This window comes from Amblyraja radiata, chromosome 6, assembly GCF_010909765.2.
Source record: "Amblyraja radiata isolate CabotCenter1 chromosome 6, sAmbRad1.1.pri, whole genome shotgun sequence".
In the NCBI taxonomy this organism is placed as follows: domain Eukaryota; kingdom Metazoa; phylum Chordata; class Chondrichthyes; order Rajiformes; family Rajidae; genus Amblyraja; species Amblyraja radiata.
Window position 1 is genome coordinate 44,380,392 of NC_045961.1, and position 25,519 is coordinate 44,405,910.

At 41.0% G+C, this 25,519-nt stretch overlaps 1 protein-coding gene across 2 annotated transcripts in view; it reads left to right on the forward strand.

Moving 5' to 3' along the window:
* Nucleotides 1–25,519, forward strand: part of dync2h1 (dynein cytoplasmic 2 heavy chain 1) — a 413,286-nt gene that overhangs the window by 223,125 nt on the left and 164,642 nt on the right. Inside the window, exons 69-71 of one of the 2 annotated variants that reach the window (XM_033022665.1) lie at nt 2,271–2,405; nt 4,034–4,177; nt 4,840–4,929. In XM_033022665.1, the coding sequence (XP_032878556.1) occupies nt 2,271–2,405; nt 4,034–4,177; nt 4,840–4,929 (369 nt within the window). The remainder of the gene's footprint in view (nt 1–2,270; nt 2,406–4,033; nt 4,178–4,839; nt 4,930–25,519) is intronic. The other variant, XM_033022666.1, reaches the window with a different exon arrangement.

Consider the following 25,519-nt stretch of genomic DNA (forward strand, 5'->3'; position numbering starts at 1 on the left):
ACGTGGGGGGAGCGCAGCTCGACGTCCCGATTGGTCCGGCTCCCACATGGGGGGAGTGCAACGTCGAGCTGCCAAATCGTTAATTTTAAAAACAATGCGATTTTTATTGCCATTGATATTGATTTCATTATTTTGGGGGAGGGAGAGGCCGAGGGGTCTCCACCCCTCCGCGTTGCAACCGGTGGGACATCATCGCTGCCCTGCGTCGGGGGATGGGGGGGTGCCAGGCCGAGAGAGGGAGACAGAGAGGGAGACAGAGAGAGAGGCATACAGAGAGAGAGACCGAGAGAGGGAGACAGAGAGGGAGACAGAGAGAGAGGCATACGGAGAGAGAGACCGAGAGAGGGAGACAGAGAGGGAGACAGAGACAGAAAGACAGATTTTGAGATAGAGAGAGAGAGAGACAGAGAGAGACAGAGAGAGAAAGACAGAGGGAGAGAAAGACAGATGGAGAGAAAGACAGCGGGAGCGGGAGAGAGACAGAGAGAGGGACAGAGAGAGAGCGAGCGACAGAGGGAGAGAAAGGGAGAGAGAGAAGGCAGGTATGGAGAGAAGGCAGGTACAGGATACTGAGTTGGATGATCAGCCATGATCATATTGAATGGCGGTGCAGGCTTGAAGGGCCGAATGGCCTACTCCTGCACCTATTTTCTATGTTTCTATGTTTCTATGACAGAGGGTGAAGAAGATGGAGAGATAATGCTGGGGGATGAGGGAGAATGAAGGAGGATAGGGGTATGAAGAGGGATGGCGAGGTATTGGAGGGGAAGAGGGAGGAGGGGAGGGAGGGGTGAGGGGAGGAAGCAGAGGAGGGTTGGTGGAGGGTGGGGGGAGGGAGGATAATGGAGGAGGGGAATAGGGGACTGAAGAGGGAGAGTGAGTTGCGTTCACATTGATCTCATATTTTACAAGTTATTGCCATTTTGAACTTTAAAAACGTCAGCTATTCCTGCGCAGTTAGGGGAACGGGTGAGTGGTGGATTATTGCGTTGGGGGAACGGGCCCCAACGGGTCCCACTTGGTTTAGTTTTAAAATAATTTTAAAGTCATAATTTTCACGGATTTCACAGTGTATAAAGGCGTACGACTATGCCAGACACCTCGAGGCAACTGCAAAGATTATTTTACAAATTATGTTAATTGGTGCTCATTTATAATCTTTTATTAAAATTTCACTCAAAATTAAAAGCAATCTCAGTATTTGTGAAATATTTTTTGATTTTGAATCTGATGTGCAGTTTGTTATAAATGATAGTGCCCTTGGTGGAAATTTAATGCTTCTAAATTTAGTTGTTAGTGACTTCATGTGTGCTTGACTATATTTACGTGATCCGTATTGGATTAAATCTGGGAAAGTAATTAGTATTTAGATTGCAAGCAGAGAATTGCAGCAAAGACTGTTGATAATGTCAATTTTCAGTGGGTCATTCTCATTTGATAAGAATTCCTGATAAGGTGAATGTCCAATTTATCTTCAGAATCCTGTCAATGAGTATCAAATTAATGTTTCAACACCAGAACCTATTTATTGATGTTTAATTTATAGTTTATTGTCACGTGTACTGAGGTATAGTGAAAAGCGTTTTGTTGTGCGCTATCCAGTCATTTGAAAGGCTATACATGATTAGGATTGAGCCGTCCACAATGTATAAATACAGTAAACATGGGAATAATGTGTAGTGCAAGATAAAGACCAGTAAAGTCCAATTAATGATAGTCCAAGGGTCACCAATGAGCTAGATGGCAGCTTAGGACTGCTCTCTAGTTGTTGATAGGATGGTTCAGTTGCCTGATGACAGCTGGGAAGAAACTGTCCCTGAATCTGGAGGTGTGTGTATTCACACTTTTGTACCTCTTGCCTGATGAGAGAGGGGAGAAAAGGGAGACTCATCCTTGTTGTTTAGTATCTAATAAGTTTAGGCCTTTCTTGTGCACTACGAAACATGGCATGAGCCACTTTAGTATCGGAAAAGCAAAAAGCTTGAAATAAAAACAGGAAGTGCTACAAATACTCAGAAGGTCAGGCAGTAATTGCACCACCTAATCTTCTGATATTTGCACCATTTTCTGGTTTTATTCCTCTTTAACAGAGACCTGGAATTGTATAGTTTGGCTTTTTGATTTAAAATATTGAAATTGAAAATTCTGTGGTGTTATAATCTTTAGATTGTTGCTTATTTAAATTTGAATCAAGTTTTTAATGCTGATGAAATGGATATGTGCAGTCCGCAGAAATTAATTAAAAGATATGCCAATGTAATTTATCATAGACACTGGCCACTTCGCATGGGAATATATTGGAAAACAAGGAACTTATTGAATCACTAAATCAGACCAAGGCCAGCAGCGCATTAATTCAAGAATCCCTCAACGAGTCTTTCCGATTACAGGTTTCTTTAGATCAGGTATTGTGAAGATTTTTTTTACAGCTTATCATGGAATCATAGTCATAGAGCACAATAAATGGGCCCTTCTGCCCACTACGTCCATGCTGACCTTTTTGCTCATCTACACTAATCCCATTTGCCCACATTAGGACCAAAGCTTTCTATGCCTTGCCTAAATAACAGTCTGTCAAAATATCTCTTAAACATGGTAATTGTATCTGACTCCACATCACCTCTGACAGAGCATCCAGTTATCAATCACTCGCTGTGTGGGAGAAAAAATGGTACCCGTCAGATCCCTTTTAAAACACCTTCCTCTCACCTTCAATCTATGGTCTCTCATTTTTGATATACTACCATGGGAAAAAGATTTTGACTATCTACCCCTATCCATTCTTCAATTAATCTTAACACTTATGTGAGGCCTGTCTTAATCTTATATAGTTCCATCCAGTCACCCGATCGGTCTCCTTCACTCCAGGATAAACAAGCCTAGCCCACCCAGCCTCTCCATTTAACAAACCCTCCAAACCAGGCAACATCCTGGTAAATGTTTTCAATGCAATCTTTTGCAATGCTGAGTTCATACGTTAATTAAAAAGTAAAGAATATAATCTGATGATGCTAATCATCATTGATTTGAATTTCCAAAAGTGTTGACAATTATTTTTTCTTTTTAGAGCAGTTTTTAAGGGTGAGTCATGGTTTGAGAAGTTCTTTGGATTGTTCTTTCCAGCGGTGCCTGATTAACTTTCTGTTCACCATTCTTGGGTCTTGGTGGTAGGCCCTTTAGCGATGTTGACCTTGACAACACTGACGAGTCAGTGCATGGACATGATTAACATCGAATTGCTGGAGCTCTTGTACTATTTCCAGTCACCAATTGTCCTTTAGACCATCAGCATTTTGACTATCTTTAGGAGCCTATAGAATTGCTGCTTTCCCCTTGCTGGAGCATCCAACCACAAAAGCTTGTGTTTGCTGTTAATTAGTTCCTGGACCTGTTGGCCATTGCTATTAGATTAATCCTCAACCATAACTCAACCATGGCCCATCCTCACTGCCATCCTGACTGGCAAGAACTCATAAAAGCTTAATGCCAGCCGAAAGACAACAAGCTCTCAGGAGCTGCTGATGTTCTAAAACTTGGCAGAAAGGAATTTCTTGTACGAGTTCACAACCTCATCTCCCACTTCTGAGGAGAGGAGGTTTGCCAGAAGATCTCAGATACAATACGATCATGAACAACCTAAGGAAGAAGACAAAGCCTATTTGGTACATTCAGTAGGCTCTCCATTGAAGCACCCCCACACCTCCCCCAATTCTTCCTCCTGTAATTCCTTCTACCAAGATTCTGCCATGGCTCATAATCTGTGCGCCTTTTCTATGACCCATTTTATTTTTCTCCACTTGGTCCACACACTGCATTTTACAGTGATGTCCCACAAATTAAATGTATGTTTACCTTGCACTATTTCTTATGCCTTTCCCACCCTGGCCTCATTTCTAGGCTGAAGACAAACTGTTGGTATTTTATTTTCCTTTAATCATTTAGAGCATGTTGTACAGTAGTTTACTGTTATACATTGCTGTCTGTGGAGGGCAGCAAAATATCATTCTTGATTCTAATTTCTCTTTTTCTGCAGGAGAGGGATGCATTTCTCCCACTTGCAGAGACAGCCAGCAAGATGTTCTTTATCATAACTGATCTGTCCAAAATTAATAATATGTATCGCTTCAGTCTTGCAGCCTTTCTTAGGCTCTTCCAGCGATCATTGCAGAACAAGAAGGTATGGTTCGAAATAGCTCAGTCTGGCAATAGCAAAAATGAGCACACTACTTTCTAACGTACAAATAGTAGGAATTTCCAAAGAAAAAATAATTCTTACCATTGAATTAAGTTTGGCAATTTTGTAGTTAAACATCAAAAGCACTTTTCCACTGTCAGAAATGGCTTTGTACAATAAATTAGAATGGTTTTATTATCTGGTTCGCACTTAATATATTCTATGGTATTTACTTAAAGAGGGGTAAGGTTAATTGCTCCATAACATTAATGTGCAGTGCAAGTGAAAATGGGGACAGTGCTCCTGCCTTACAAGTTATTTATTTCTAATTGTTATGAAATTGTTTCTAAAATTTATCTTCCATTTTGCAGCTTTTATAGATTATAAAAGTAAAAAACAAAAATATAAAGATAAATGTCAAGCATTAAAATTATTATAGAGAGAACCAGGGAATTCTTATTCAGCACAGAATATTCAAGAATACCAGTTAATAAAAACTGAATTTCACATATCCAGTCTGTAATCCAGAAATATCCTCCATTTTATATAGCAAAAACTCTTGTGGCTAGCTCTCTCAGGCACAAGAGGTCTTATATTTGAAAAGTTTTACATGTTTACATTCTAAAATGATATTTTAAAACATAATCCATTTATTTACCCATTAGGAATCTGAAAACACAGATGTCCGAATCGCAACACTGATAGCTACACTAAAAACATCAGCGTATGAATATATTTGCCGATCGCTGTTTAAGGTTAGTGTAATGATTAGACGGCGTACTATCTTGGGGTTTAAAATGTCTCGTCTTAAAGTGTTTGTTTCCCAATCCTTTATATATGAGGTGGAAACCTTGTGTTTTTAGTTGCGCAGGTGTTATGTTATTTGTTCATTGGTGAACAGTAAAAGAATTCAGTGCAAACATTTGTAATGACTTCTTCCCATTAGGATTTTTTTACCTTGGTAATTTGACTTATCTTAGGATAGGTGACAGTGAATTTTGAAATGTTGCTAATTGATGGAAACTTCCAATGAATAGTTAGTCCTCCACGATTTTGGATTGTGTCTGTTTATTCCATTTGACTCCTGTAGTTTCAGAAAATGGACGGTCAAGCAAAGCACAATATTAATAAGTTTCCTTCTAAATATGGGCAACTACCGAGGATTACTAATTTTCTTTTAACATTGTATTTATTTAAATGCATTTATTTGAAAAATATTAATAATTTTCGTGCTGAATCAGGTACTTGTGCGCACAGTTATCTCATATTTATGAATGGATTAATTCATCCAATTAGTTCACAGTTAATGCATGGTTGATGATGAATCTTCAACACATTTAGTTCATGAATTTTAGAATGCAAACTGAATATATGAGTTAAAAGAAGAATCCTTGATTTAAATCCAAGTTTGGGAGGCTGGGATCTTTCATGTCCTAATAGATCATGAACCTGGATTCCTCCCCAGTGTAAAGAAAGTGGGCAGATTTGGAACCATAAAATGATAGTTCTGTCCAAAAGTAACTAACCAATTTAGTTTGATATTTTTATGCAAAATGTATGGGGACACAGAATCTATTCTTCATCATGCATTTGGGTGTTTATCAGTGTTAGAGAGATTTGTCTGTGTAAGGATTAATCCAGTAAGGTAAGAAGTATTCTATTTGTTGAATCTGTGGGGAATTTACCTTTCGGAAAAGAAAGTTGTTAATGCAACTAAACTCCACAGATGTTGATGAAGATAACAGTTTTAAAAGACTTTTCATTTTCCTTTTTTCTCTCTTTCTGTTTATGACAAATAATTTGTTGTGGAGTTTGGCCAGGGCATGAGGTTTATTTGATTTGGACAGAATGCATGCCGTTATTTACTTCACCAGGGGCTTTAACTGTTGTTTATAAACTGCCAGTGTTCACATTAATCTCAACATGACTAGTTCTTTAGAATGGAAGTGGCCAGGAATTCTGCTGTCCATTTAATCTTTATCATTGACAAATAGAAAAAAAAGCATCAAAATCAGCATCTAAAAAAAGTAAGAATGAAAAAGAGGTCTCCCCAACAATTCACAGAGATAATGATTTGTCTATGGACAGAACAACATAAATTATATTTGTACATTAGATATACAGCTCAACAATTAAACCCAAGCAATTTATTTGAACATTTTGGTACCTACATTTTATGTATAGACCGTTTGTGGCATCTGGTTCACTTGCAGCAAGATTTGAAATCTAGCAATTAGATTATTAATCAGTAAATATGTTCCTGATGATATTAGATTAAAGCAGTTATGTTGGAGGTTATGATCAAACCTGGATTACTGGAGTTGTGATGGTCTATCAATATAACATTATACTTAAATTCTTAGGGATTAGCCATCATTGGGTTACTTTTTCTTTCATGTTTATGCACCACAAAAGAATGTGTAATTTTTACAGTTCCTACCTTGGACGTTGCTCATTCACTCACATTCCTAACAATAAAGCTTTCCAAATTGCTATAGCCAGCTTGTTCCTTATATTTTCCCTGGTTTTGATTTTGGCTTCTAATTTAAAATGAACTTCACATTCCATTCTATCATGCTATGGTCACCTTTCCCTAAAGGACATACACGATTATTAATCAGCCCTTTCTCAATGCGCCATAGTCAAGCTAGGATATCTTGTTCCCCAGTTTGGTCGGAAAAAATGTCCTGTACATACTCCAGCATGTTAACTACGTTGGAATTGTTGCCTTTACAGGAGATGCACTTGGCTGAACTTGTGAGGGCCTTGTTATTGACAAAGTAGGGCAGACTCAGCGACTGAGACTCAGCAACTGAAAACAAGGCAACATGTAGGACCTGGACTGAGGAGAGGAAACGGTGGGAATTGAGTTGAACTGAGTTATTACTTATTTTCATCATCATTCTACCAGTAGGCCAATGGACTGGTGAATCCTTTGCTGTACATGATGGGGCAAAGAGCAGCCAATGAGAGAGCAGCACATACACTGTTTAAGGTGACATTCATGGTGTGTAAGAGATTATTGAATGACTGAATCCAGTCATTCCATCACCACATTTGATGTTCCTTGTGGGCAATTGTAGATTGCGACATTAATGTCTTTTGCTCTTTGTCACTTGTAATTTGTATGTTGTAAGGTAAAAATCTATGTTCTCCAGAGATGCTGCCTGACTTGCTGAGTTACTCCAACACTTTGTCTTCCCTTGGTAAACCAGCATCTGCAGTTACTTGTGACTGTACCCTCTTATCCATGCTGTTGAAGTGTGTGTTGTACATGGCAAGTGTGTGTCCCACAGTAATAATTTACTGATATACATTGCACACTATGATGACTAGGCTTTTAGAGCGGTCATATAAAAAACACCTTACATAACGTTAGTGAACAGCGGGCGAATAGCCAATCATTTATTGTCCCACTTATGGAATTATAAAGAATGACAAAATAGCACAAGCAGTGTCAATTGTGCTATCACATAATCGCTTCTCTAAGCCCAAACTGAAAGCAACACAAACCTGTTACTTCCGTTTAAAATGAACTCATATATCTTGTTCACAAACTTCCCATACTATTGTGGAGAGCTAGCTGCCTGAGAAAAAGGCTGCACCAGCCATCACTCGTGACTTCGAGTAAATAGGAGCTTCTTCAGCCGCCTTACCATGGCCTGAATGAATAGGCAAAGTTGGCACAATTAAGTTTCATGTTGCCTCATCCTTAATATTGTAAGAGGCGTCTACTGATGAATCCCTAAGTCTTATCAGCTGCAAATTTTGCATGTCATCTAAAACTTGATGACACAATGCCCTTTGATCTCAGTAGGGCAGCATTAGCTTCCACCACTGGCTTTGTTATCAAACACCAAATATATCTGTGCCTCTTGTGTATAGATATGGCAAAGTATGCATTTTCAAGATTGATTCTCTGAATCAGCTAAATTGCTGAAAGCCAATCATCCATCTCAAACTGGGTAACCAAACACATGATCAGATAAGCCAAATCCTAACCTGATTTGGCATGCTCCATGTTCCTACAATCTTGTGAAATATCAGAAATATACCCCTTTTGTTCTTGGGCAGACTACTCATCCTCTGTGAGATGTCACTGATTCCACTTGGAACCACCGTTCCTTTGTTGACCATACGGACGGAAATTTTTTGGCTTCTCTTGCCGTGGTGGATGCATTATCTAGTTATTCATTCAATTCACTGATAACATATAATCAGAACCTTATGACTAGAGCTGAAACACCGTATCCACTTGATGTGGGAATACGAGTTCCCGGTCAACTCTTGACTATTAGAGTCACCACAAATCCTCAGCGTTCTTCCTCAGAGTGGAAATTAGCCTAATGCAAGCCTGAACCAGGAATTACTTCGCAGTCCTCTGACTGAAACCACCTGTTTGACACACCACACTCATGTGTGCTTAAAGTTCCATCTTTTGTCAAAGCCCAGCACCACTCTCTTCTAGTCATCTGTTGTACTGGGAGAGTCCATCACATCATCTCCATTCACCCATTGAGACCTCTTCTTGTGCTTCCTCTTCACCCATTCTTTTCCCCTTCTGCCTTTCTTAAAAGGCTGCTGAAGCAAAAGGGCTACTGCAAACAGCAGTAGTTGTATTTTTACTAACATCCTCCAAACTAGTTCCTTCCTTGCTTGCATGGTTCAGAATGATTTAAAAAAAAAAACCTGGGAGGCATTTTTTTGTGAGAAAAAAATGCAGACATGACAGTTTTATCAGGTGATCATTTGAGCTGGAGACACTCGTCACTGGTCGTTGTTGGTTTTTGGTGTGGTCTTCTGAGGTGGAAGGGGGTCGGGCTCATTCACGGACCAATTTGCCAGAGACCATCCTCGAGTTAAATGTACATGGTCGAAGCCAGTCTTCAACATAGTCGATGGAGGTCGAAGGAGGTCTTCTTCATAGTTGAGGGAGGTTTTCAATATAGTCGTAGGAGGTCGTACACATAGTCGAGGAAGGTCGTAGGTCACCGCTCCCTTAATTGTTTTTAGTCGCTTAAGGTCGCCAGAGGTCGCGGTGGAGGTCTCCCAAGTGGGACAGGCCCTTTAACTCAGCTCAACTCCTAAAGGATTGCAAAGCTTTATTTGAACATGATCATGAAATTAATGCTAAATATGGGAAACACTGTGTGAACCAGATATTCAAAAGAGAATTCTAGTTGATGACTGCGTTTTTTAGAAACTGGAGCTTTGCACAGTGCTCTATTTATCAGCACCATGGAATCCAAAATCAATTTTACCCAAAATAAATCGTGCTACCAATAGTTTTGACGGGTGAAATTGCAGAAAGCAAAATATTGAACTAGGCATTTCTCGATGTGACTCACATTAGTTGACTGGATATTTTCTCAGCATCAGTTGCACCCAAGAATGGTTATTTTTGTGCCAAGAATATTTCAAAAATGCAAATTGGAGCAGAGCTCTGAAAAATGGTGGTTGCAGAACAGTCTGACAACAATCTATGTTCTTGCTTTACTCACAATTCACTTATTCACTCCCTTCTCCAACCCGTCTCTCCTCACTCTTCCGACCTGCTGCTCCATCCCTAACTGCTCCATATCAAGCTATCCTGGTGAGCAAGAAAAAGTGGGCCTTCAGTTGCACGTGTAAGCACGGCCCAGATCAGATTTATGGTGATGCAGCAGCACATACGTTCATTTGTCATAGGATCAGAATCAGAAGGAGCAGAGCCATTTGGTCCATTGAGTCTACTCCGCCATTCAATCATGGCTGATCTATCTTTCCCTCTCAACCCCTTTCTCTTGCTTTCGGCCCATAACCTTTGACAACTTTATTAATCAGGAATCCGTCACTCTCACCTTTAACAATACTCAACAACATGGCTCCACTACAGTCTGTGGCAATGAATTCCACAGATTCACCAACCTGACTGAAGAAATTCCTCCTTATCTCCTTTCTTAACGTGTGTCCACATGTGGTGATGAAGATGCCCACTGTAGATCAATTCTAAAAGTAGTAATCACAATGAAACTGTATTAAGGAGCAACACAGGCAGATTCTATTAAGCCTTCGTATGTGAGGTGGTTCATCCCTCAGAGATCCCTCTGCCCAGCAGGAGGCCTACCCTTCCTTCAATGTAACTTCCCTCTTCTTGGCTGCTTTAGCTTTAATGGAGGAAATGTTGGTCTCTAAGTTACCTTTTCATTAGTTTATATTTGGATGTGTGGTGTGGAGAGGATAGAATTGTTGAAGGCAGGGTGTGGATACAGAGCTGTGCAGGAGAGTGTGTGTGTATAGATGGAGAACAATCTCTGCAATCATCTGTTTCTCTCTGCAATCATCTGTTTATATGTTTCTCTTGTGTGTACTCTCAGTGGCGGACTGAGTCTATAAATATTGATTGCCAGGAGACAAAGGGGGCCCACTTCATCAGGGGCCCACTTGATATAGGGGGCCCACATCATCAGCGGCCCACTTGCCATCGGGCAAGCTGACACCCTGGCCAGTCCGCCACTGTGTACTCTCTCTCCTGCACTTTCTGTCTTGGTCTTGCTCTCTCCCTTGCTCTAAATCTGTGTCAGAATGGGATGGCAGTTTTGCATATCTTAAGGTTCTTGTGACGCAGCCCTATTGAGGGGAAATTCTCACTCTTGGAGGAGATAAATTGGGCCAGGGTTTTTTCATGCCATATCTGGCTGGTCTTTCTAGCACCCTGGCACGTGGGGATTTGTCTTACTATGTACCCCTTTGACTAGAGATTTTGCTGTCCCCTTTCTATATATGGCAACGAATAGCATTGCCATTGTATTCTGAAATGCCTGCTATTTAAAAAAAAAAAGATTTGCTGCCCTTTGTTCTGACTTGATTGTGATTTTTGAACTTTGCACACTGCTTAGAGTGAGGAATACAGCTGGCGTGTGACTCTAGGACACAAGCTTGCAGTGCTTCTTCTTCCAAATCAAAAGCAAAAACTTGTTTCACTGTACCTCGGTACACGTGACAATAAACTAAACTAAACTAAACCATTGTAGCTCACTCTCCCACACAGTAGACACTGTTGTTGCTGTCTGGCCGCTGAGGCATTTGTGCCTGTAATGAGTCAAGTCAAACACACGTCAAGATACAACACATATTTATTAAATCAACATACAGCAAGGATCTGCAGTCATCACATCTCCGAGCTGCTATTCATTTCTAACTAGCATAAGCAGGCTCTTGATAATATGAAGCACATAATAGGCTGAGTCACCACTAACAAATACTAGTATAAAATAGCCAATCTCCATCCTTCCTTCTAGAAACAAAAGCAGCATCGGTGGCTAAGCAATCTGGGAGGGATATTATAGAAGTTATATAGAAGAAACAAGTTACTTCTTACTTTTACCAATATGTTTAAAACATTATTTTTATGTGATCAGACATCAAGGCACAAAAACAAGTTGCTTCTTAGTTTTATTTTGCTTTAGCTAGAACATCATGGTAGGCTCTGAGATTAAAGTTAAAGGGCAAGGACAGTGAGAGATTAAAGTTACAGAAGCATGCATATGCCAAGTAGCCGAAGATAAGGCTGAAGCTGTAATAAAAAGCTTTTTGATTTTATGAATCGGGGAACAATTGGAGAGCGACCAGGCCGTGGTGCCTCTAAATGTTCCAGGCCAGATTTGTGTGCAAATAAAGGCTTTTCGTCTTCTTGAAGAATTATCCGTGTCGGTGTCATCTTATCCAAACTTTGAGTCTTAAAAACCACGACAAAATTGGCGCAGCGAGCAGGGTCGGTAAGAAACCATTAATTAAAAGACAAGTAGCCCAGAGCCTTCCCAGCCCCTTATGTGGCTCTTAAGGACAACAGGACAAAGGTGGCCACCTAAAAATTATGAGTTTTTTCCGCTTCATTTGGACTAATAACCTGTTGTTCATGATAAGCCATTGGGGACACAGAAGTGCCTAGGTAGCTAGAAGGTCTCTCCGACCCAAGAATCTGGCACTAAATTGTTCTAAAAAGGTGGCCCGGAGGGTTGTCCGAGAAGGCTGCGCTGTGTGTGGTGAGTAATAATATTTGTGATAAGAAAGTAATGTGATAGTATTAAGACCTCGTGGGTACCGCCCTGAGAGGCCAGGGGTTTGCACGGACGAGGCATGTATTAAGACCTCGTGGATACCACCCTGAGAAGTCCGGGGTTTGCACGGGCGAGGCATGTATTAAGACCTCGTGGGTACCGCCCTGAGAGGCCAGGGGTTTGCACGGACGAGACAAGTATTTTGTGAATACCGCCCTGAGAGGTCAGGGGTTTGTACGGGCAAAATACGAATGAGTATTCTGTGGATACCGCCCTGAGAGGTCGGGGGTTTGTACGGGCAAAATACAAATTTAAGGTAGGTGCGTAACAGAAAGTGTACACAGTGATAAAATATTGTAGAATGTAGAAAGTATAATAACAATAAGAATAGTGTAAGGTTACCTTATTCAATAAGAATATATTAAGGTAATATGGTGGCTGCAAGGACGGAGGAGGTGTAAAGACTGAGTTTCTTAACTGTTTGTGAAGATAAGCTTGTTGCATTCTTTCTGCTGCTTGTTCTTTCAGCATTCTTTCTGCTGCGAGATCAAAGACAAAATGTGTTCCTTTGTCTGAAATTAATGGGAGTGGCGTGTGGTCAGATGTTGAGTGACTAGGATTTTGATTGGTTGTGAGCTTAGTGGGGTGTGGTTAGAATTTGAGTGACAGTGAGTCTGACCAATCACGATCTGAATCAATGTCCAATCACAGCACTCAGGAACCTGACTGATAGGGGATTAGACCATCCTACTTTAACTTAAAAGGGAGATAAGAATTATACAAATGTTAATTTTGAAACTTTAATACGTGTAGAAAATTGCATAATTTCTTTGAAGTAAAAATGGAATGAATGTGATTTGTGTGTAAAAACGGGTTTTGAATGAATGAGGAAGTTCATATATGTGATAATTCTTTTGTTTATTGTGGACCACATTGTAAGGGTAGGTGTATGTTCCTTTAATAAGTTGTAAGCAATGGGGGAAGGTTACGAACAGCTGTAAGATAACGATTAACTCTTTGTATCCTCGTAACTTAAAAATGGAAAGGAAAGGAATTAGATACACTTAGGCAATTTAGAAAGAAAGGAGAGAGAGGCAGTTAGGAGATAACAGAAGTAGGAAACGACAGGTGTGCAGTAATAAAGCAGGAGGAGTCAGTGGAAGATTTAAAAAAAAGAAAGTTGAATGAATTTGCAAGGAGGATAGAATATTTGAGAAGCAAGAAATTGAGTTTACAATAAGAAAGAAGGCATACCAGAAAGGATTAAAGTGGGAAGCAGAGGGATACATTGATGAGACTGCTTTAAAAAGAAAAGAGCAGGACAGACACAGATTATCCCTTGGGGCACCCATAAACTGAGAGGGCAAAAAAAAAAACCTCACCCTATATCCCTGATGGGGCAGGAAATGGATTAGGGCTTTGGAGGAGGAGAATGTGGGATGATTATTGACTATGGAAGATTTGAAGGCACTGTTGGTGAAAGTGATAGGAACCACTAAACTGACAGAATTACTGAAGATGGCTGGTATAAAAATGCTGTGAACAATGTAATAAACAATGGCATGCTGTTTGACACAGTCAGGCAGAGGGTATGGTAGGCCCTCAGACAATGTTACCCACTTAAGGTGAACCCCAAGGAATAAAAGGGAGATCCACCAGGAGAGGCAAATAATCCAGCAGCCTATTTGGAAAACCAGCTGAAAAGGTGGAGACTTGAAAATGAACAAGAAATAGTAGGCAACCAGTTAATGAACACTATATTCTGAACCACTGTGGTGGATGTCATTCCTCCTAGAGTCAAGCCTAGATTGGAGGAGGTGGTGGGATTGTCATCTATTTCCCACCCCCGATTCAGCGATCAGTTGGTCTCTGCGGTCGAGAAATATAGCAAAGATAGGAAAAAGACTTGCAAACCAGCAGGAAGAGGTGCAGAGTAACATGATGTAAATGTAACTTGAAGAGCTTAAAAAGAAAGAGCGTGAAAAAAGAAAGACAATGTTGTCAATAACAATGGACCTGGTTGAAAAGACTGAAATAAGTGATGCACTGATACACAGTGAGTCCTATGACAGAGCCGAGCAGGGGCCAGAGAATTACATGCCAATAATAAATGTCTTTGGGGGAGCGTTTCCTCAAATTGTCCTATCAGGAGTGAAATTAATCTGGATATAAGCCCAGACAGGACTGGGGTCCCCAAGGGAGGGAGGAATCTAAAGGAGGTCAAGAAAGGCTAGGATGAGGTAGGGTTTTAAATACTAGCCCCATGTTTTAATCAGATGATAAAGGTAGAGTTGGAAGGTGTACCCTTAGAAATTATTAGATACAATATGTGGATGATTTGTTGGTTTGTTCCACAAGTGAGAAGCAATGTGAGAGAGACATTTTAATTTTAAAAACCTCAGAAAGTAGGACAGATGATGATGACCTTGGGAAAGGCAGGATATAGTTCAGACTAGATTGGAAAATATGTTGAAATTGTGACGTCATTAAGAAAGATAATGAAAGAAGAAGGACAAACAAGCCTGAAGAATGTTTTACAGTTAGAGCTTTTGAATGATGGAGACAAAAAGGTTTTGTTTGTGAATGTTTATTGTTAAAGGGATCATAATAGCAAGTATGTAGGGTTTGAAATGGTGCATAAGGATGAATTAGACTTTAAGGTAATTAAATTGGAAGCCTGTAATCTTGCTTAGCTCAGTTGGCAGAAATTAAGGCTTTAAGAGTAGCATGTGACATGAGGGAACGTGAGAAAGCTGAAGTTTATACCAACTAAGCATATGTTCATGTCATAATAATACATTTGCAGAATTACACAAAATCGCCATATCTAACGTGTTGCCTGCAAACCCTTCCAGCCCGTGTGCGATACGTGTCCGCCCCATCTCCTTTCATTGGAGAAGAAACCGGGGAGGGAAATGGGGAAGCGACCGGCAGCTCGACAGTCAGGGAGGGTGACGAGATAGGCGAGCTAGTCGGCAATCGTCGCAGGGAGACTGCAGTGGGACCAAAAGATGGCAGTGGGGCCGCGGGACCGACTGTGGGAGGGTATACGAAACGCGATACATCAGGATATGGAGTCGCAGGACACTGTTCCTTCACCGGAAGGATATGTTGACGGTTGCTCCTGTAGATGGCACCGTCCGCTTCGACCTGATAGGAGCGCGGCTCTTTGGCAGGGCCGTAGATGTGTCCCAGGCGTGCATAGCCCTTGTTTGTCTGTAGACGGACCACTTGTCCATGAGCAAGAGATTTAAGTGGCTTGCTGAACTTTTCACATTTGGATTGTAGTTGCTTCTGAACTGCAGTCGGGGAACAAATTTGTGGCTGCAAAAGTTGTTGGGGCACAGGCAGAGGAGCACGGTCGTTGGGCTGGAGAACCCATTATGGGATCCCGTGCAATGTTTCTTAGGTTGAGCAAGTCCAGGTACACGTCTGATTTGGCAAGGTATGACCGCTCCATGAGTTGTTTTGCACTCCGTACCGCGCGTTCGGCGAGTCCGTTGGACTGCAGGAATTCGGGGCTGCTGTTAATATGTTGAAAGTCCCATCATTCTGCAAAGTTTTTAAAAGCTTGGCTGGTGAATTGTCTGCCATTGTCGGACTGGATACGTGCCGGGGAGCCGTGCACGGAGAGGTGGCACTGCAACTTTTCGATTGCTGCTGGTTTGAAGTAGTTCAATTTCGAACCAGCCAGAGTAAGGGTCTACAAGTGTGTTTCCCATGCCATGCCAAGAGTCTACCAGATAGTGTTTCCCATGCCATCGGAAGATGTCAGTGGCTAAAGTGAACCATGGGAGAGAGGGTACTGGCAGTAGAAGCATGGCAGTAGAGACTACTTTTGCTGGTGTTGCGTCAGGCTTTTGCATCCAGGCCAGTAAAACATGCTTTGCGCCCTTTGGTGGGTTGCCTCAACGCCAGGGTGGCCCCTGTGGATGTCGTCAAAGTATTTGTCCCGGAGTGCTGCTGGGAGGACCACTGCCTTGTGGCCCTTAACAATAATTCTGTCCTGTAATACTAGTTCATCGCGAACCAGGAAGTATGGGCGTATCTGGAGTGGGATGTTTTGTTGCTTATCCGGCCAGCCGCGCCGGATTACAGCGGACAGCAATTGTAAGGTCTCATCAGCAGCCGTGTGTTTTGCTAGGCTGCTCAAACAATCAGTTGACACAAATGAAAGCTTCATTACTGAGAATTGGTTCTGTTCGGAGAGTTGTTGTTCATTGGTTGTACGCGGAGCTCTAGATAGCGTGTCTGCTATGTGCATGTCTTTCCCTTTCTAGTAGACAATGTTGAAATCAAATCACTGCAGTTGCATCATCATTCACTGTAGTCGTGCAGGGGCAGCGTGGGTGGGTTTGTTCAAAATGGTGACCAGCGGCTGGTGGTCAGTCTCGATAGTCACAGACTTTCCAAAAATAAAGCCTCTGAATTTAGTGCAGGCAAAAACCACTGCGAGCAGTTCCTTTTCGATCTGGGCGTAACGTTGTTCAGTGTCAGCTAGCGTACGGGAGGCGTACGAAACGGGCTTGAAGTTGCCATCGCAAGTGGTCTGTAGGCACGCTGCGCCCAGCCCGTACTGGGACACATCGCAGGTGAGGGTCACTGGTAATTCCAAAACAAAGTAGGCGAGAGAAGGTGTGCTAGCCAGCTGCGATTTGAGAGTGTCAAAAGCCGTTTGGTGCTGTAGGTATCAGGACCACGCCGCGTCCTTTTTAGTTAGTTCTCGTAGGGGGGCAGATATGTTGCTGAGGTTGGGAATAAATTTACCCAGGTAGTTTACAATTCCGAAGAACCTTTGTAAGCTCACGACGTCAGTAGGAACAGGCATTTCGTTGATAGCTGTAGTTTTCGACGGGCCTGGTTTGACACCATCACTTGTCAACACATGTCCGACGTAAGCTCTCTGTCTCTGTCTCTGTCTCTGTCTCTGTCTCTGTCTCTGTCTCTGTCTCTGTCTCTGTCTCTGTCTCTGTCTCTGTCTCTCTCTGTCTCTCTCAATTCAATTTTCAATTCAATTAAAAAACTTTATTGGCATGATAAAAAAACATTGTTATATTGCCAAAATATAAAACATGACATACATATTTGAAATGCATAAGTATAAATACAAGTATACAGTGCATGGATAGATATGTCCCAGCACATAAACTTGCAATAGGCCTATAGCCCTTTATTGATTGCTACACGTTCTTGCAGCTGTAAGCAGTACAACACAATAGCAAGTTTAGCATTTCAGTATTAATTTCTTAGTGTTAGTTAATGTCGATTAGTGTGTACGTATATATGTGTATGTTGGTCATTCACCGTCTCTCAGGTTATGGCATGCTGTTACGTATTATGCACCAAGATGTGCCGTATTTCCTTTGCCAAGGATTATTCTTAGTTTTGATGTATCATCTAGTTCTTTAAAGTCAGGGGTTGCCACACTGAGTTTGTCAAAGTATGCTTTCCTTGTTTTGTCAAATTTTTTGCATTTTAGGAGGAAGTGCACCTCTGTTTCAACCTCATCTGTCAAACAGTGGCCGCATATTCTGTTTTCTCTTGGTTGCCAGAATCTCTTCTGTCTTCCTTTTTCGACTGCCAAATAGTGGTCACTTGGCCTGTATTTGGTGAGGGTCTGTCTCTGCTTTATGTCTCTAACAGTTGAGAGATAGTCTGCCAATTTATAATCTCTTTTTAGGGAACGGTAACATTCTAATCTGCTTTGGCTTTTGATTTCTTTATCCCAATGTTCCAAGTACGTTTCTTTACATTGTTTGATAATTTGGTTCACTCTAACTGGTGATTGGGGGTCAGTATTGATCTGGGGCCGGTCAGGGTTTAGCTGGATAGGGTTTAACTGAATAGGGGTAGTTAGCCTCAGTACCAACTGACACAGGGAACTCTTTTATGGGTTCCCCTCTTGTGTTTGAAGGGCTTTAAACTGGAGGGTATCTGGGGGGCTAGATTTAAGGTAATTCCAAAAATTTAGTGCTCTTTTCTGGATATTTATTATCAGTGGGCATCTGCCTAGTTCCGCCCTACATGCGTTTGTTGGTGTTTTCCTTTGGATACGGAGGATGTTCCGACAAAATTCCCGCATGCAGGGCCTCCGTTGTATGTTTTTCCCATTTACTATGGTGACTGAGCGGACCCCATACTTCACTACCATAAAGCGCAATAGGCTGGATTACACCGTCAAATATTTTAAGCCAGATTTTAATTGGGATTTGGATGTTGTAGAATCTTCTTTTTATTGCATACAGAGCTCTTCGAGCTTTCTCTTTTAGTGCATTCACTGCCATATTGAAGTTCCCTGATACTGAAACAGTTAGACTCTGTCTGTCTCTGTCTGTCTCTGTCTCTCTCTGTCTCTGTCTCTTTTTCTTTATTTCTCTCCCCCCCCTCCCCGGCCTCTCTCTCCCTCCCCAGCCTCCCTTTCACCACCCCCCCCTCACCTAGGGGCTCTTTCCAACCCCCCTTTCCCCCCCCACTCTCTCCCCCCCTTCCTCCCCCTCCCTCCTGCCCTCTCCCCCATTCTCCCCCACCTCCTCTCTCTTCCCCTCCTCTCTTTCCCCTTCCCCTCTCTCTCCTCCCCTCCTTTCTCTCCCCCCCTCCTCTCTCTCCCGCCTCCTCTCTTCCTCCCCCCTCCCTCCCCCCCCCTCTCCCCCCCTCCTCTCTCTCCCCCCTCCTCTCTTCCTCCCCCCTCTCCCCCCCCCCTCTCTCTCCCGCCCCTATCTATCCCTCTCCCCCTCCCCCGCTTTGAGTGGTCTACTTTCCAATAAAAACCTAGTAACCTAAAATTATTAATTAGGTTGTAAAATTGGTAGCAGTTAAAGTTTATGATGAAAGCTCATAGACTTGAAATATTAACTATTTCTTTCTCCACAAATGCCATGTGACCTCACATGATTTTTGTTTTCCATTATTAGTTAAAAAATGCTAAATTTGGCAATTGGTCTAATGTTTTGGTGCACATGAGATGTAAATTAGCTTTTAGATCAAATTATCTTCTAGATATAATTTAGCATTTAGAACAAATTATGTTACTGAAAGTTTATAAAAACAAACTATTTGCTTTTTTTTGTAAGAACAATGGTGGATGTGGATTTTTTCCCCAACTTCATAACTTTTAATGGCGTTGGGTAGAGGCAGCAATCTTCAGAAAACAGAAAACCCTATCTTGGTTTGCAGGTGGATACCGTCATATTTATTTGTTGTGTGTAATGTCATTGCTTTCCAGATTACAAACCCTAGGATTTTCCGTCCATGAATCACTCAATGTTCTAACACTGGCTTCACTTCTGTAAATAGGGGAATCACTGGCTAAGTCTTTAGACAATAATGCCTCAAAAAGTGCATGAAGAAAGGTTTGGTGGAATGATGCAGATGCTTTGGGAGAATGGCAATGTTGATCATTGTCTCATTATATCAAAATTCAGCTGCAACCTAGATGAGAGGCCAGCCATAGTCCCAATCATTTACCTGCCTAGATTGTCAGCACTCTGGGGTTCAGGCAGCACTGCACATGGTCAGAAGAATACGAGTGGGAAGCAGGATAGTGCACACTTTGGAGGGAAGGGTCAGGAAACAGGATAGTGTTTACAGTTAGTAGTGACGGACACGGACAGCCCTTTATGTTGTGGGGATGATAGGGTAAGGGTGACAGGTCGCAGCATCTGGTAATGTGGCAAATGGGAAATTGACTATTCCGACCCGAAACATCACCTGTCATTTTTCTGTCGAGAAGCAGCCTAACCCACTGAGTTACTCCAGCACTTTGTGTCTATCTTTGGTATAAATCAACATCCACAGTTCCTTATCATGCCATGAGGAGTGGGAAATGCAGATTGAGAGGATCAGGAAAAGGCAGCGAAGGGATGGAGGGTTGAAAGACTTAGCTAAGCATTTATTACTGCAGCAATAAGACGTAACAATGCCCACTAATGGAAGCCATAAGGACAATGTGATCCACGTTCACCCTAAATCCCTTGTGCTCCAGAAGGAGTATTATAAATTAAAATTTGTTATCCGCTCCAATGCAGGAATTGTATTCGCCTTGCAAGATTGATGTATGATTGGATGTTTAGATTTCAAGATCTATTGTCAATTATCAAAAATTATTTTCTTGTAATGGATCAGCCCGTGAAAGCTGAAAATCTTTCATTGCAGTTTTCCTTTTTGTTCGATGCAACTTTACCACACTTTTTTGCATCAAAGTTTTGATTGAAAGCATCCTTCCGTCAGTAGTGTGAATACATTGTACCTGCTTCATAATCGTATTTGTTTTTTTCAATCTTTGTAAAGTAAAAGAAAAATGGCCAAAAATGTGGCTGAAAGTATAAATGTGAGTTATGCTCCATATAAACCTTAAGGCAATGACACTAAGTAAACTTTAGCTTTATGTTCTGGTACAATAATATCCTGCAATCGCCATCTAGTGTACTTTCTACAATAATGGAAAGAAACAGGTTTGCCTTGAAGCCATCATTTAATATACACTATCAGTGCAATTAGCTTTCCAAAAGGACTTATTTTTACATTTCACTTTTTTGGAGTGTTATGCTTCATTGCAACACTCCCCAATTCCCTAGTGTCGAGTAAAAACATATTTATAAATTGAATTGTTTTTGGGTTGCTCATTTATCTACTCAAGTCAAAAATGGCATATTTACCAGGATCTAAAGCATTTGGATGACATTTGTGTGCACAAGCTGGAATTCCTGTTTTCATGAAGGACCATAATTTAGCTGTGATAAATATGTCAATGAATTTGGTTATAACTTACAGTGAAGGTGAACTTTGCTGTACTGTTTCAATGTGATCATTTATTTATAAATACGGGAGAGTAGTCTGGAATATAATAACACTTGCAGAAATATGCCATAAGGCAATAATCTTTTGTTTTTATTATACATTGATGTGAGGAAATGAACAATATTGTTGGTTTAATTTATATTGCAAGTAGTGATGAATATTCTTTTCAGAAAATTACATGAATTATTCTAGCTCAAGGGTTCAGTTATTTCTTAAAAGACAGTTTATGGTGTGGTGTATATTTTACAGATTCTAACCCAGATTGCACTGCACATTTTCATGTTCAGCTTTGCATGTTTCAATAACCTGCAATTTTGTGTAACTTTTTATAAAGATAATTCATTGTTAGGATATTTGCAATGCTAAGTCATAACTGTTGTGAATTATATACTACAAAAAATAACAACAGAAAACTGTTACATTGAGTATTAAAATCAATATTGTTGGCCATCAACAATAGCAATGAGTATTATTTATGTAGGTTGGCTCATGAACATCTCAGATTTTTTTTTGAAAGGTTTAAACAGACAAACGAGAATTGAGAAGTAAATGTTATAATTTAACACTCCCAGATGACTGTGAATGAATCAGATGACTGACAATTTCTGCTCCTAACCTGATGCTTCAAGACACAATATACTCCCCAATCTTAAATAAAATAATTCATTCATCATTCAAAATGATATTCACAGAACATTCCTTAAATGTTTTATTGCATTCATTGTACCAACTATCAACAAATTACTCTATGTTATTGCATTTACATCATGCTTTTGTTTTGCCACATTTTTTTAGCAACTGTAATTTCCAAGGGCTTCTAAACAGACAAAATATGTTAATTGAAATTATTTCTTTGTTACCAATGGATCCTTTATTAAATGGATCCATTTAATTATCTTTAATTACTTGACGCCCCTACCCTCATCCAAAGACTGTGCTGATGTAATTAAATGTAGTATGAACATTCATAGAGTGCTGGAGTCATACAGCACAGAAACAGGGTCATCAGCTGAACTTGCCCATGCGACCAAGATACCACATCCAAGCAAGTCTCATTTTGCCTGCATTTGGCACAGATCCCGCTAAACCTTGTACTTGTCCAAATATCCTTTAAATGTTATAGCACCCACCTCAACTACCTCCTCTGGCAGCTTGTTCCATGTACCCAACACCTTATGAGTGAGAAAGTTGTCCCTCAGATTCCTCTCTCACCTGACACCTATGCCCTCCCATTCTTGATTCCCCTACACTGGGAAAAAGACTTTGTGCATTAATTCACCCTATCTGTTCCTCTCACAATTTTATATACCTCTGACTATTTGGTATATGGCCTTTTCATCCGTAACTCTGCTGGTGTTAGTTATTTTTTATAGATTTCACTCAAAATGTGAAAGTGAATGTTAAAGGTCTCCCAACCTAGAAAAATCTACCAATAAAAGCTACATTAGACATTTTCATGCAATGGATATTGTACATTTTCATGCAATGGATATAGTAATTAGTAGTGAGGATAGCATTTAATACCCTTCCCTTTGCCCTAGCGAAGGCAGTGGTGAGATTTCTAGAAATACTGTAGACTTATAACATAGACACTCCCACTGGAGAGAGCAGTGTGTGTCTTTAACCTTATACTTGTTTCCTGCAAGTCAAGTTTCATTGAATAGCCTGGCTACAATTTGTCAACTTGTTTATATGGTGCGAGAGACCTAATTTGCACAAATACGCAAGGCACATCTCTGATTTGCCAGGTGACTTGATTGCCTGAAAAGAAGCTTATTGAAATCATTCCATAAAGGGTTAATGCAGACACTGATGTGTGGGAAGGAACTACAGATGCTGGTTTATAGAGAAGGGAGACACAAAATTGTGGAGTATCTCAGCAGGACAGGCAGCATCTCTGGGGAAAAGGAATAGGTGACGTTTTGGGTCGGATCCCTTCTTCAGACTGAAAGATAGAGTTGGGGAGGAGGGGGTGGGGGGAACTGGAGGCGAGAGAAGTCCAGAACAAATCTGAGCCGGCAACATATGACCTCAGGAAGGGTGGAGTCCACAATGGCCCATTGTTGGCTTGGGAAGATGTGCTGATGAGAGGTATACAAGGAATGCCAACAGTGGAACTGGTAGGACAACTGGAGTGGGGGAGACACTTAATGCAGATACTTAACCTGCTTGACAAGGCAAGGAGACGGTGGGTTTGGGGGGGGGGGGGGGGGGCTGGGTTGGAGGATGGGTAATGGGAATTGGTTAAAACTACCCATCATTTGGTTGACACATGATGTTGTACTACTTTAAAAATAGGCACTCTTGAAAATGCCTATTCAAATTCACAAATGTTTTCCTCTCACTATAGTTTTTTTTTAAATACGCTAATTTTAGTATTGCCATTATTTGAGGTATTATGGAATCTTTGATTAAGAAGTTGATAAAATAGTCCGTTTATGTATGAATATTTGAATTTAGTCTTTCAAATTTCAAGAATGATTGAACAGTTTGGAATTCTGACAGTGTACAGAGAAGCAGCAATTAAATGCTGGTATTCATAGAGATAATTGTGTGCAGGGGATCATGCTGACAGGTTAAAGCTGTCATCCAGCGTCTCATATTAAACAGGAACATATCATTGGAAATCTTTTGCTCAGTATTCATAGTGGCCTATTCATATTCAGAAGCAAATCTGTGCAGATTATTAACTCGTTATAAAAGTGTACTGGTTTAAATTGATAATGAACAAAACTCTATGTATCTTTAAGCATATGTACTCATGGAGCTCAGGCTGAACAGATCATGTTCTGTTCACAGTAGGAATGCTATTAATCAGTTGAAGTGTGATGACCCTTACATTCTTTTTCACACAAATAAGATTTTTTGAAAATTGTATTGTACTGCTTATTATGAAACCATATCATTGGAAGTCAGCAACTCTACCGCTGCGCCACCATGCTGCCCTATAGCTGTTGGATTGTGGTACTGGTCGGCTCTAAGTCATCTCAGTCATAAAGTCCTTATTTCATCATGTTCCAGGAAAAGATGAAAAGACTAATTCATATTAAGTATTTAAATAATTTGTTGAGCCTTTAGATTCAAAGTACACTGATGCTAAATCTGCGGTTCTCCAACTATGGGTCGCATGCAACCTGTTGTGATTCAAGCCATAACAGATAACAATTAATTAAAAAATAATGACAAACGATGAAAGTTGTGTGGGGGGGTATCCAGCTTGTCACATTGTAGAACTGCATCCGAGACTAACTTGGGCAAATATTTTGGATGGCGGGTATATGAAACGAGCTTCCGGAGGAGGTATTTGAGGCAGGTACTATACCAGTATCTAAAATACACTTGGACAGGTGCATGGATAGGAAAGGTTTAGATTGGGCCAAACGCAGACAGATGGAAGGACTAACTTAGATGCGGCATCTTGGTTGGCATGGGGAAGTTGGGCTGAAGGGCCTGTTTCCGTGCCATGTGACTCCATGACTCTGTAACCACTGCTCTAGTTGCATGCTACAGGATATTGAGGTGTGGGCAATTGAAAATAAAACTGGATTCATCGACTTTAATGCAACCTAATTTTGGCAACAGTGTTCAATGTACAAATTTAGCACATGGAGTCAAAGATAAATATCTACCCCAAGGATTCTGAGAATCTTTTATTAAAACTCAATTTGTTTAATGCTGTTGCCTTAATAGCCATCATTAGTTTGATCAATGATTGATTCAGTAGTTAAATGAAACACCTCATTTTAGATTAAGTCTATTTTTGCCACTAATTGAAATTTCAGGTTTTAAATGCTATTCCCCATTTTTGAGTTCCTTCGCACCTTAATTCTTTATCCCCCTCTCACTCTGAGTTGTATGCCTGTAGCTTTCTAAACTGCTTTAATAATGCCCAATGTAAGCATGAGGAATAGCGCCTTGTCTTCCCTGCTGGCACACTGCAGCTGGCCATTTCTGTCAATTATATAACTGTGTTTTGGGCTTATGTTTTCTTTCTCCGTGCACAGCTTGATCTGCTGAAAATGTCCCACAGCCATACGATTAGCAGTGTACAACATAGACAAAAAGTGTCATCTGTGTCTCTAGCTCCACAGTAAACCATTTGGTATCACTCTACCAGAAATATTTATTTGCGTTTTCCACACCTTGCCACTTCTCTGCGGGCCTGTCCCACTTACGCAACTTTTCCGGCGACTGCCGGCACCCGTCATAGGTCGCCGAAAAATTTCAACATTTTGAAAATTCAGCGATGACCAGAAAGATGCTACGACTCTTTGGGTGACTGAGGAGACTACTCACGACCATACAGGCCTCACCCTGCGACGTGTTGCCAGGGTGTCGCCTGTATGGTCGTGAGTAGTCCCCGCACATTAACACCATCCTACACCCACGAGAGACAATTTTTAACTTTACCAAGCCAATTAACTTACAAACCTGTATGTTTTTGGAATGTGGGAGGAAACCGAAGATGTCGGAGAAAACCCACGCAGGTCATGGGGAGAACGTGCAAACT